At 37.0% G+C, this 12,384-nt stretch overlaps 1 protein-coding gene across 2 annotated transcripts in view; it reads right to left on the bottom strand.

Annotated features, from left to right (window-relative positions):
• The window catches only part of dmtf1 (cyclin D binding myb-like transcription factor 1), a 57,809-nt gene that overhangs the window by 23,029 nt on the left and 22,396 nt on the right, over positions 1-12,384 (bottom strand). For both annotated transcript variants that reach the window (XM_039761478.1, XM_039761479.1), the window contains exons 9-11: positions 10,982-11,091; positions 8,692-8,920; positions 7,667-7,818 (exon numbers count right to left, since the gene is read on the bottom strand). In XM_039761478.1, coding sequence (XP_039617412.1) covers positions 7,667-7,818; positions 8,692-8,920; positions 10,982-11,091 — 491 coding nt within the window. The remainder of the gene's footprint in view (positions 1-7,666; positions 7,819-8,691; positions 8,921-10,981; positions 11,092-12,384) is intronic.

The following is a 12,384-nucleotide window of genomic DNA, read 5'->3' as shown; positions in this document are numbered from 1 at the left end:
GAGGTGAAAAAGAGTGCAGGAGTAATTTGTGACAGATGGGTATCAGCAAGAGTGAAAGGGAAGGTCTACAGAACAGGAGACAGAGCTGGAGGTGGCAGAGATAAAGATGTTAAGATTTGCATTGAGTGTGACGAAGATGGACAGGATTAGAAATGAGTACATTAGAGGGTCAGCTCAAGCTGGACGTTTTGGAGACAAAGTCAGACAGGCGAGATTGTGTTGGTTTGGACATGTGCAGAGGTGAGATGCAGGGCATATTGGGAAAAGGATGCTATGGATTGAGTGGCCAGGTAAGAGGAAAAGAGGAAGACCTAAGAGAAGGTTTGGGGATATGGTCAGAGAGGACATGCAGGAGATTAGTGTAACAGAGAAGAAGAAGAAGAAGAAGGAATACAGTCATTTGCTGAAAATACTGATGAGTGATTGTAGTGTTTCTTTTTTTAAAAGTAACAGCTGCAGCACTGAACCCTGAGAACTGACCAGAGTTCAGAAAGAAAAATTCCCTAGTGTATTATGTTTTTATAATAACTGTACCATTCAAGAGACAAATAAAACATTTAAAACAAACCTGATGAAAGCTACACAGTCTTTAATATTCGTTCCTTTTCAGCTTGGAAATAACCTTTAACCTTTTTTTCTTATTTGCAGTTGCACTCTGACACCGCCTAATGGTAACTATGTATTTTTTTTGTTATTATTTACTTGACACATGCCTACACTCAAAAAAATCTTTCATAACTGCACACATATTACATTTTGCAGGCCAATACTAAGCTGAGACCATGATTATTTAAAACTGAAAGCCCTTGCCACTTTACACCACATTGCTTTTTCCTCCTAAATCCAATAAAATGAGTTTTCACTATTTTGTAGTAAGGTGCATGTTTGTCTCAAAGGTGCGACATATTGTAGGTTCACTGCAGATTTGCTTTAAGCTCATATTACATGGATTAGTCATATATCCTAGTGTATATAGCAAATGTATGGCTAATATTCTCCAAAAGAACATAAATAAATATATGATTAAAATATTTGAACCACATAATGATGTAGTGATTAGCACTGCTGCCACAAAGATGCAGGAAACCAAGTTTAAATACTGCAACACTCATCATCAGCATGAGTTTACACATCCTCCTTAGGTCTGTATTGGGCACTTACACAATTTTTCCCCTTATATCTCAAAGACAGATGTTAGTTTAACTTTGTGTTCAATATTGCCATGGTATGAGCAAGAGAGGATGTTTGTTTGAACATGTATTTTGAAAAGTACTGCCACCCCATTAAGGACTTGCTGAGACAGAAAAAAAAAACAATTTATTTATATTATGTATATTTATATAACCAATATATCATCAGCATTGGTGTAACAGTAATTTTCTAGTTTTATCCAGATTTGATGGTTGACCCCTAGATAATTTTTCCTTCACTCTTCGTTGTTCTAGGAATCCTTTGGGGTGAAGCAATTTTTTTTTTTTGTTCAAACACCACCTCCAAACCTCATCTTTTTTGGTTATGCATCTGTGCCTCACTCCAGTGAATCACCCTTTGCTTTGCATAATGAGCGCACTGTTTTTCCGGTCTTCACAAATCCTCATTCACACAAAATCATGTTGCACAATTCTGTCAATCATTCAACTCCTTCAAAAGCCTTCAACAATTCCAATACCACTCCAGCTGGGCTTTACATATTTTTTATCATATCCACAAACTCCTTTTTCAAAAATATAACAGCTTGATCCTTCAATTTTCTCACAAGAAACATCATTGTCACTTATTCTCTTCAACTCCACCACTTTGTACATATGGAGTTCACACATACATAACAAAGCAGGTTGACTCTGCATGTTGAATTAATTTCTTATCACATTCAACATGTCCTGAAAAATTCAGCTATTAGATTTACACTTGTCCAAAAGATAGCTAATTATTAATAATTTTAATTAAGGTAACAAATACAGTAATCCCTCCTCGATCGCGGGGTTGTGTTCCAGAACCCCCCACGAAAGGTGAAAATCCGCGAAGTAGAAACCATATGTTTGTATGGTTATTTTTATATATTTTAAGCCCTTAGAGACTCTCCCACACTGTTTATAAATATTCTCCGCACAGTTATACAGTAAACCCTCGTTTATCGCAGTTAATCTGTTCCAGACTCTACCGCAATAAATTCATTTCCACGAAGTAGGATTCTTTATTTATAAATCTAATATTTTCGCAGTTAGAGAATAGAAAACCTGTTTATGATCTTCTAAATAAGTTTTTTTTAACATTATTAGAGCCATCTAGACATGAAATAACACCCTTTAGTCAAAAGTTTAAACTGTGCTCCATGACAAGACAGAGTTGACAATTCTTTCTCACAATTAAAAAAAAATGCAAACATATCTTCCTCTTCAAAGGAGTGCATGTCAGGAGCAGATAAGGTCAGAGAGAAAGAGACAACAATCAAAAATCAATAGGGCTATTGGGCTTTTAAGTATGTGAAGCACTGCAATAAAGCGGCCGCAAGGAAGGGATCAATGTGAAGGTAGTCTTTCAGCATTTTTTAGAGGAGCATCCATATCTTCTAAGCAAACAGCCTCTGTGCAAACAGCCCCTCTGCTCACACCCCCTCCGTCAGGAGCAGAGAATGTCAGAGGAGTGAGACAGAGAGAGAAAAAGCAAACAATCAAAAATCAACATGTGCTGTTAAGCGTGCAAAGCACCACGCGGGAAGCATATCGTATATCATTGAGGAGTTTTATTTAATACGTAATACATACTCTGATTGGGTAGCTTCTCAGCCATCCACCAATAGCGTCCCTTGTATGAAATCAACTGGGCAAACAATCTGAGGAAGCATGTACCATAAATTAAAAGACCCATTGTCCGCAGAAATCTGTGAACCAGCAAAAAATCCATGATATATATTTAGATATTGTCAGGGATGCCAGGGGCAACGACCCGGCTGGGACGCTTTGAGGGACCGGATGTGGGTCTGTGCCCACACTGGATCATGTGGGGGCCGCCGCCCTGGTTGCTTTGGGGGCCACGGGTTGAGGGCATGGAAGCCCAACCCTGCAGGGGTCCGTGGTCACCGCCAGGAGGCACCCCAATGCCTTGGGGACCAATTACCTCAGCACTTCCGCCACACCCAGAAGTGCTGGGGGGAAGATTAAAAAGGACACCCGGTGAGCTGCCGGGAGAACAGCCGGCACTTCCGCCACGCTAGGGCGTGGCCAACGGGGGAGTGTCGGAAACACCTAAAGCTCATCCGGGACATGAATAAAAGGGGTCATCTCCCTTCATTCAAGGCTGGAGTCGGGTAGAAGAAGGGCGAGGCACGTGAGGAGATTGGCGGCGGCCCGGAGAAGGCGGCATTGAGTGGCCAGGACTGTGTATTGGGGTTTGTGGTGCATGTGACTTTATTTGTAAATAGTTGTAAAAATAAAAGTGTGGTGGTGGAAATCAACATGTCTGCCTGTCTGTGTCCGGGCCGGGTTCACAATATGCTTACATTTAAAATCCACGATGGAGTGAAGCCGCGAAAGTCGAAGTGCGATATATACATGAAAAATTACCTCATTTTGGAATTTGCCTCACTAAAGTACAACTCTGTTTCCGAAAACTTTCGGATACTGTGTAAAATGTAAATAAAAACCAAATGCAATGATTTGAAAATCATGTAAACTATATCTTTTATTGAAAACACTACAAAGACAACATGTCAAATGTTGAAACTGAGAAATTGTATTGTTTTTTGAAAAACATGAATTTGATGCCATCAATGTGTTATAAAAAAGTTGGGTCAAGGCATGTTTATCACTGTTGCATCAATTCCTTTTTTAACAACATTCTGTAAACATTTGGGAACTGAGGAGACCAGATGCTTATGTTTTGAAAGTGAAATGTTATCCCATTCGTGCCTGATATTCGATTTTGAGCCGTTTAACAGTTCAGGGTTTCCTTTGTCATATTTTTTGTTTCATAATGCATTAAGTTATTTAAAAGGGTGACAGGTCTGAACTGCAGCAGACCAGTTTAGCACCCGGACACTTCTACTATGGAGCCATGCTATTGTAAATAACATGGAATGTGGTTTGCCATTGTGTTGCTGAAATAAGCAAGACCACCCCTGAAAAAGACCTCACCTGGGTGGCAGCATACATTGCTCCAAATCCTGTAAATATTATTCAGCATTAATGATGCCTTCCCTTATTTGCAAGCTACCCATTCCATGTATACTAATGCAATTTGATGCTGGCTTTTGTACTGGGTACAGATAACAAGCCAGATGGTCCATCTTCTCTTTAGCCCAGAGGTTGTAGTATTTATGATTTTGGAGAAAATAAAAAAAAAATGTAATTCATCAGACATTTGTCTCAATCTTTTTCATGGTAGAGTTTTAATTTTCATTTAAAGATGCAGAAACAAACTGTATTAAAACAATGGTATTCTGAAGTGTTATTAAACTTATGCAGTGATGTGTACTGCAGAATTGTGTCTATTTTAATGCAGTACCTCCTGAGGACGCAGAAATAACAGTCATCCAATAAAGGTAGTCATTGATTTATGACCAAGTTCAGTTCCAATGGACCAGTCGTTATTTGATCTGGATGTAAGACAGACCGGTATATGTATTCAAACCTGACCTTATGTATAGTAATTCCCTTAAGTCAGACATTTTAGACTCCCTACCATTAGTGGTCCGCTTTGACTGCCATACGTGCGTCAGCGGGCCGCACTGTAACTATTGTACTAAGTTACTGTAGCTTTCTTTCCAATACTGAAAACTTTAAAAAAATGTACCACTTAAAGTTTAAAGAAACGCAATTTATTTCCATACACTCCCCGTACAACAGCGTACAATTAGAGTTTTAGCCTCTTAGCTAGGTCCTTATATTATTATATTATATTCTTTGCTTATATAGGAGTCTTACAGTGTGAGATCTATTTCTTTTGTCCCGACACTTGGCATCTCTTGTTAGCAACCAGTTCATCAATAGCAGGATTGAAATCTTGTGCAGCTGCAACTTTTATGAGGGATGAAAGGTGCTTGACAGTAAGTCTTGAGCGATGTGGGGTTTTGGTAGCTTTCATTAACAAAAACAATTGCTCACAAAGGTAAGTGCTTCTGAACATAGATTGCACTCTCGATGCCAACTTACGGATCTGCACATACGAGGGTGGCAGGTAAGCATACAAGCCTGGCACACCAACTTCGTTGTATTTTGCCTTCAGAATAGAATCTGACTGCAGTTCAATCAATTCCATTTGGATATTCTCAGGCGCATTCTCAACGTTGTAAGAGAACAGCGCAAAGTCCTGTTCGTGAAAAATGAAATCACGAAAACGCTCACTGAATTCTTTGTTAAGTAATTCAAGTTGGAAAACAAATCCTCCAAAAATCTAATTTAACTTTACTAAGTTTACTTCAAAGTTTATATTGTAAAATAAGCCGATATGCAAAAAGCCACCTGACCTACACTAATTTTACAAACTCAAAAATACAAAAATATGTTAATAAACAACTCACCAACTTCTCGCGTCCACTTCAGATCTTCAGCTGTAGTCTGCATTAACTGTTCGTTACAATACTAGCAAAAAATGACATAAAACTAGAGCAAAAAAATGTGAAAATATGCGGGCTATTACTACTCGTGATGGTCAGTTCTGCCCAGTAGCCAGTCTCAGCAGCGCAACCAGTAGGTGACCCAGTGATTGTGCATGACCTTCGATGAAATAATTTATTACAGCAGTACTCAGGGGCGGCTCTAGGCTTGTGTCGGCCCTGGATAGAGAAAGAATCGGTGGCTCCTTTGCCCGCCATTGTCAATATGGTATCTTATGCATGGCGGATGGCCACGTCTGTTGCGGGCACTGCATAGCCGCCTTGTGCTCATGACATGCTTCTATATGTGCGTGTCCGTAACTTGAAAACCAAGTGGTGGCCCATGATATTCTCATTACGGCAGAACGTTATAATATTACATATAGTTTACTACTCCGACTCTAGCAACATTAGTAAATACAGCGTACTAATTAACAAGAAACAATGTTTTTCGGCCACATTACCGTCAGCTATGTTATTTTCTCTTTCTGTTTTATATTCAATATATATTGGCATGGCGGCCCTGTGCAGGTGCGCAGTTTGCACATGCCTAACGCCGCCCCTGCTACAGCCTAGCATTTCAGTTGCGACGTTGCGGCTCAATAACTTTGGTCAAGGCTTGTGGCTATACAAGCAGATGACATTTCCGGTACCGTAATGCCATGGGAAAATGCACTTTTGTCAGAAGGCAGAAGTAAGAAAAGTCAATAAGAAACGCCGGAGATGCAGAATGATTCAATCACAAACAATAGTAATCATTTTGTACAAGTTCAGTGCTAACTAGAATCTGTCATGCGGGCCACATGTTTGACATGCCTGCATTAAGTCATATTTTATTTCCTTTTTTATCATCATTCCTAGCACAATGTGTAGATCTTTAATCATTTATTTTTTGTAAAAAAAAATGTATTATTTTGTTTCGTTATTAGTGTTACTGGCATGGGTGCCAAAACTTTAACAGCTTCACAAATCCTTTCTTTGTGTGTGTTATGTTATGCCATCAGTTTGAGCCTCTCTCAGTGTTTATTGTGTTAACTGTAACAGGAGGAATTGTTGTTTGGGCATTAAAATTTTTTCTGTTTTAACCAGAATGTGCCTGGTTATAATGGGATAACTTAAAGTCACATGCGATCACATTTGTTTTCTTTCTTCCCTCATACTATTTGATCACCTTCATTTTTGTGTCGAGATCAATTACCTTTTCTCCCCTGTAATTGTAAGGCAAATGTAACTGAACGTAGTTGAAACCACTGCAGGCAATAAACAGAGATCAAAATGAATGAGTCATGGTATATAGAGCTGGTGTAGTGAAAACCGTCATTTGCCTGCGAGATGCGGTAGCGGTTGTAAGTTGAATGGTTGTAAGATGCATAAGTTGTAAGTCGACGACTAACTGTATTGGTTTTAGGACTTGTCCCTTGTGTAAAGAGATTTTTTTAGATTCTTGGAACCTTTTAATAATATTATGTAACGTAGATGATTAAACCCTCAAATTCTTCACAATTTTATATTAAGGAATATTATTCTTATTCTAATTGTTGCACATTTGTCTATGCAGTCTTTCACAGAGTGGCAAACCTCTTCGCATATTTACTTCTTAGAGTCTCTTTGGGATGCTCTTTTTATACCCAATCATGTTACTGACCTGTTGCCAATTAACCTAATTAGTTGTAAGATACTCTGTCAGGCATTTTTTAGCATTACAGAACTTTTCCAGAGTTTTATTGCCCTGTCACAACATTTTTTGAAACATGTTGCTGGCATCAAATAAAAATTGAACAAATATTTTTCATAAAACAAAACTTCTCAGTTTCAACATTTTATGTTTTCTTTGTTCTACTTTCAATTAAATAAGGGCTTAAATGATTTGCAAATCATTGTCTTCTGTTTTTATTTAAATTTTACACTGCATCCTAACATTTTTGGAGACAGGGTTTTTTGATAATTTGAGACAAGGTGCCTTATTATAAAGTGATATGAATACATACAGTACAATATTCATAATTTCTAACTAAATACAAGTAGCAATTCAAGTATAGTAGCAGATATTCAAATAATGAAAGTAATCATTACCGGGAAAAGGAAGATCCTTATGGTTTGAAACTTGTCTTTTGATGGTCCACCATTTACTTCGTAGCCACTGAGGAGAACGAACACTGCTCCAACCTCCAGCCATAATATCCCAATTGATGTCATTCTCGTCATCCACCTCTAGTTCTGCAATCCTGCAATAAAAATATGAATGCACTATAATAGCCATTTTATGTTATAACCTCAAAAGGTAATTAAAAATACAATGCTGTGTGTAATCAAAGACTCCTGCTTTCAGTAATTAACCATATTACAAAAGTTAACTATATTAAAAAGTTATTAAAAGTTAACTTGAAGCATGATATCCAATGTCAAAACAAATAATAAATAATTGATAATGCAATTAGATTAACTAAAAGACAAAAAAAATTAACCCCTAGCTTCCCTTGGACTTATCTACAGTCATAAACTCCTCTGTGTATTCACAAAGGTAAGTCACCCACTTGCCCATCTGAACCATCCCCTAAAGCACTATAGTTTGACATACATCTTCACAATAATCTCTACTCTCTCACAGTCAGTTCTGCAGTCAAGGAAGGGAACCATTCTCTGAAACCATGGGCATTAGTCTAGAGCAGGCAGTGGCAGGTCCCCCTCAGGATATCCAAAATGGGTACAGTTGTACTCATCCCAGTCAGGTATTATGTGATGCCTTCTATTGGCTGCAGTAATAACCTCCTGTCTGTCATCCTAGGCACTCCTCTTTCTTTCTCTTTTTCTCCGTCACTCTCTCAGAAGGCCAGAAGAACCTAATATCTGCTCCATTGCTTATTCTCTAGCATTCTTGGGTAAACACAATCTATTTCTGAGGAAGGTACCACTTTGCTCTTATTATTTTATCAAATAAAGATAATCTATGTTATGTTTTCTAGAAAACTCTCTTCTAGTAGTATTTTAGAGTATTTTAAGAGGTATCCTTTATTATGAAAAATATTTTTGGTTCAAGTCCAAACACTAAACATTATATGTTAAAGCAAAATAAGCCCTTTATGTTACATAGAAATTACCTTTTAATAAGATTGATGTCATCTTCTTTAGTCCACTCTGTTCCACCACTCTGTTTCCAGTTGAGGTAGTTAAGCCACTTTGACCTACATTGTTTCTCAGAGCGGGTTCCTACCATCTCTGCTACTGAAGCCCAAGAAACACCCTGAGTGACAGTATGACCTGGCTCAGTGCCCGTCAGCTCATGCACAACCTCAGCCAGCTTCCGTTCTTCTTCCTCTGTCCACTTCCCTGGGATATATTAATCATCACAATAAATCTTGATAGTAAAAAAATGTATCCATACAATAAAATTATTTTTTCATAATGATTATGAGAATTATTCAAATGTACAAATTATCAAACTTAATATATGACACACTGATGCACACACATACACTTAATTGCCTAAATTAACCTAACTTAAACAATTTTGTGATAAGAAAGAAAAAAAAAAAAAAAAGCACAACACAAACAAAACCTAAGCCAAGATTTGAGCCATGGAGTGTAAAAGAACTGTGTCATATACTTAATTATTTATAAAAACAATCCATTTTTAGTTATAATTTATTTGCAGTATGCAATACTATGTTTACAACAAACGTATACTGCAAGTTATAATCTTAGTAATTATAATCTTACACAGAATAATGTCTTGCTTTCTTAGATATTATAACTTGCATACCTGAAACACTTAATGAAATATGGATTGGGGTGAATAAATAATTTTTTTTTATATGCTGGTAAATAATGTGGAAAAGTATTTCTCCTTTTCTGTGAGGCAAAGCATTAAGAGAGAAATCAAAAACCATAAAACAAATTTTGCAATTATAATTCAGCCGTGATAATGTTTATTCTGACAAACTGAAAATCTTGTTTTCAAGTAATATTCTACTCCCACCTCACAAACATGTAAAGTATAGTTATCTGGCAACGGTGAACTGCACATATGCGAGTGAGTGTATTGGTGTGAACATATGCCCCTGGCCAAAGTAAGTTTGGTAATTAATGAAAGCATGGAGTTGGTGGCAAAATGGCAGTAACTGTGCCTTTTTTTTGTTTACAATATAGTAAAGACAAATGGGTTGACTGTTGACTCTAAATTTGATAAGTGAACTGTGAATAATATCTACAGTTTACAAATGTTTTGGCAGCTGATGATCAGTTTGTCAAGGCACCTGCCTGTGACTGCCACCTTAACCACAATGTCCTGGACCCTTATGACTCCTCCTGCAGGTGGTGGGCCCATGTTGCTCATTTGGGTTGTATCCCATGGGTAAAGGCCCAACCAATAGGCACTCTGATGAGGATCAACACCTCCAAGTTTGAGATCATGGTTCTCACCTGGAAAAGGGTAGAGTGCTCTCTCCAGGTTGGAAACAAGGTGCTGCCTCAAGCAAAGAAGTTTAAACATCTCACGATCTTGTTCACGAATAAAGGATTGAGGGAGTGGGAGACGGACAGGTGGATTGAAGCAGTTTCTGCAGTCATGTGGATGTTGCATAGGTCAGTCGTAGTGAAGAGAAAGCTTAGCTGAAAGGTAAAGCTCTCAACCTTCCAGTAAACCTGCGTCCCTTTCCTCACCTATGGTCACAAGCTTTGGGTAGTGACTGAAATAACTAGACTGCAGATACAAGAAGAAGAAGCAAGCTTCCTTTGCAGGGTATCCAGGCTCAGCCTTAGAGATATAGTGAGGAGTGCAGTCATTTCAGGAGGAACTTAATGTAGAGCTGCTGCTCTTCCACATTGAAAGGAGTCAGTTGAGATGGTTTGAGCATCTGATTAGGATGCCTCCCTGAGGTGATGTTTCAGGCATGTCCAACTGGAAGGAGATCTTGTGGCAGACTAAGGACACGCTGGAGAGATTATACAGTATTTCTAAGATGGCCTGGAAATGCCTTGGTATCCCCCTAGAGGAGTTGATGGACGTGGCAGAAAGAAGCGATGTCTGGGCATCTTTGCTTAGACTGCTGACCCCATGGCTTGAAGCTACATAAGTGGAATAATATGGATGGATAGATAATTTTTGATAACCATTACATGTCATTTAAATAATGCATTGTCACCCAATTAATTAATTGAAGCAATTTTTTATTAACTCAGTTTGCCTTACTTTCCAACATGGTTCCTGTTGTCATGCATGCTTATATGTCAGGCAATATCATTGTATAGGCGTATTATCCTTTACATACCACAATAAAGGCTAAGCTTAAAAAAATAGTATGTAATGTATAGATGTACATGATTTTTCTAGATACAACTGATTATTTACCATTCAGTTCTTTAATACTGAATTTTATCTAAAATGCTTACCTGTATTGCAGGTATCTTTCATTAGCCTACAACGATCCTTTACAGAAGAGGCACTTCTTCCCAGTGCTGCTCCAATGGTAGCCCAGTCATTTCCATGCTTCTCTCTTAGTCTAAACAAAATATATTAAGAGTTATTCTTCAAGTCACACTTGAACAATTCAGTTTGTGCAACGTCCTGATTGAAAACTGCAGTTTTACATTCCCTTCATCCCTCATCATTTAATATGTACAACACCATCATTGCAGACTAAATTCAAGCAAAATGCTCTAAATAAAACAATAATTTTAATGACTATTAAAAATTCAGAGAAGCAACATTTTACTCACTGGCCTAATAATCATTATATATATGATGTATTATTCACTTACAGAATAGTAGTTTCTGACAGACTTATTTAATTTCCACTAAAAAGAAACAGCTTCATAAATGCACTTAAGAAACGTTATTTTTCATTTCTAACTTATGTATAAGTATAACTTACTTGGTGTATAAATACAGAGAGGAAAAAAAGAATCTTGAATAATTAGGTATTTAATAATTTACACAAAATGAGATCTACTAATAGACAAGAACGAAATGTGTTGTAAGCAATGATCCATTCCATTTATTGAAACTATCGTTTGTTGCGGATTTGTGGCTAATCCCTACAATGTTATTCATTTAAAATTTGAACTAACTGGATATGGCAAATTAAATTGACCAAAATAATAAAACTATCTACACATTAGTGTTTGAAACTACAACTGTGATCACTAAATATACAAGAAAAGGAGTATAGGCATCCTGTAGCTTAAAAACATTTTGTTTTTAAATTTTCTTCGTAAAAAATGTGTGATTAAGGGATTGTATTAGCTTTTGAGTACATATAAAGAATATCCATGAAATTATTTTTACATTATGTAATTATTAAGTTACTGAATGACACTGTCATTTCTGCCAGGCATTAATTAAATAATATAACAGAACACAAAATTATTTTCACAATAAATATATTAACTGTGTAGGAAGTAATTGTCACTATTAGAAAGCCATTAAACAAACCAGTACATTTCACATATACAGTATGTTTTGTGTAACTTTTTTCCTGCTAATCTAGTCCTTATATATTTCTACTGTACACTGAAATAATTGAAATCTTCATCTCTTATATTTAAACCAATATTTCCTTCACTCACTGAAATTCCAAAATACCAGGGCCATTTCATCCTGTATTTGACTAAACTTCCTTCTTCTTAATTATCCTTTCCGGCAGGATACATGTTTCTGTCATTTTGATTAACAGATTTGTGTTTTTATCACATGCACTCCAATTCATTCACTAATAAAAAGTATTTTTTTTAAATAATTTTCTTTTTATAATTCATTATAAATTGTTGGACACTACTACATTAAACAATATTAC

The sequence above is a fragment of the Polypterus senegalus genome, chromosome 8 (genome assembly GCF_016835505.1).
Source record: "Polypterus senegalus isolate Bchr_013 chromosome 8, ASM1683550v1, whole genome shotgun sequence".
In the NCBI taxonomy this organism is placed as follows: Eukaryota; Metazoa; Chordata; class Cladistia; order Polypteriformes; family Polypteridae; genus Polypterus; species Polypterus senegalus.
Note: the sequence above shows the minus strand (reverse complement) of the source record. Positions and strands in the feature narration are given on the sequence as shown.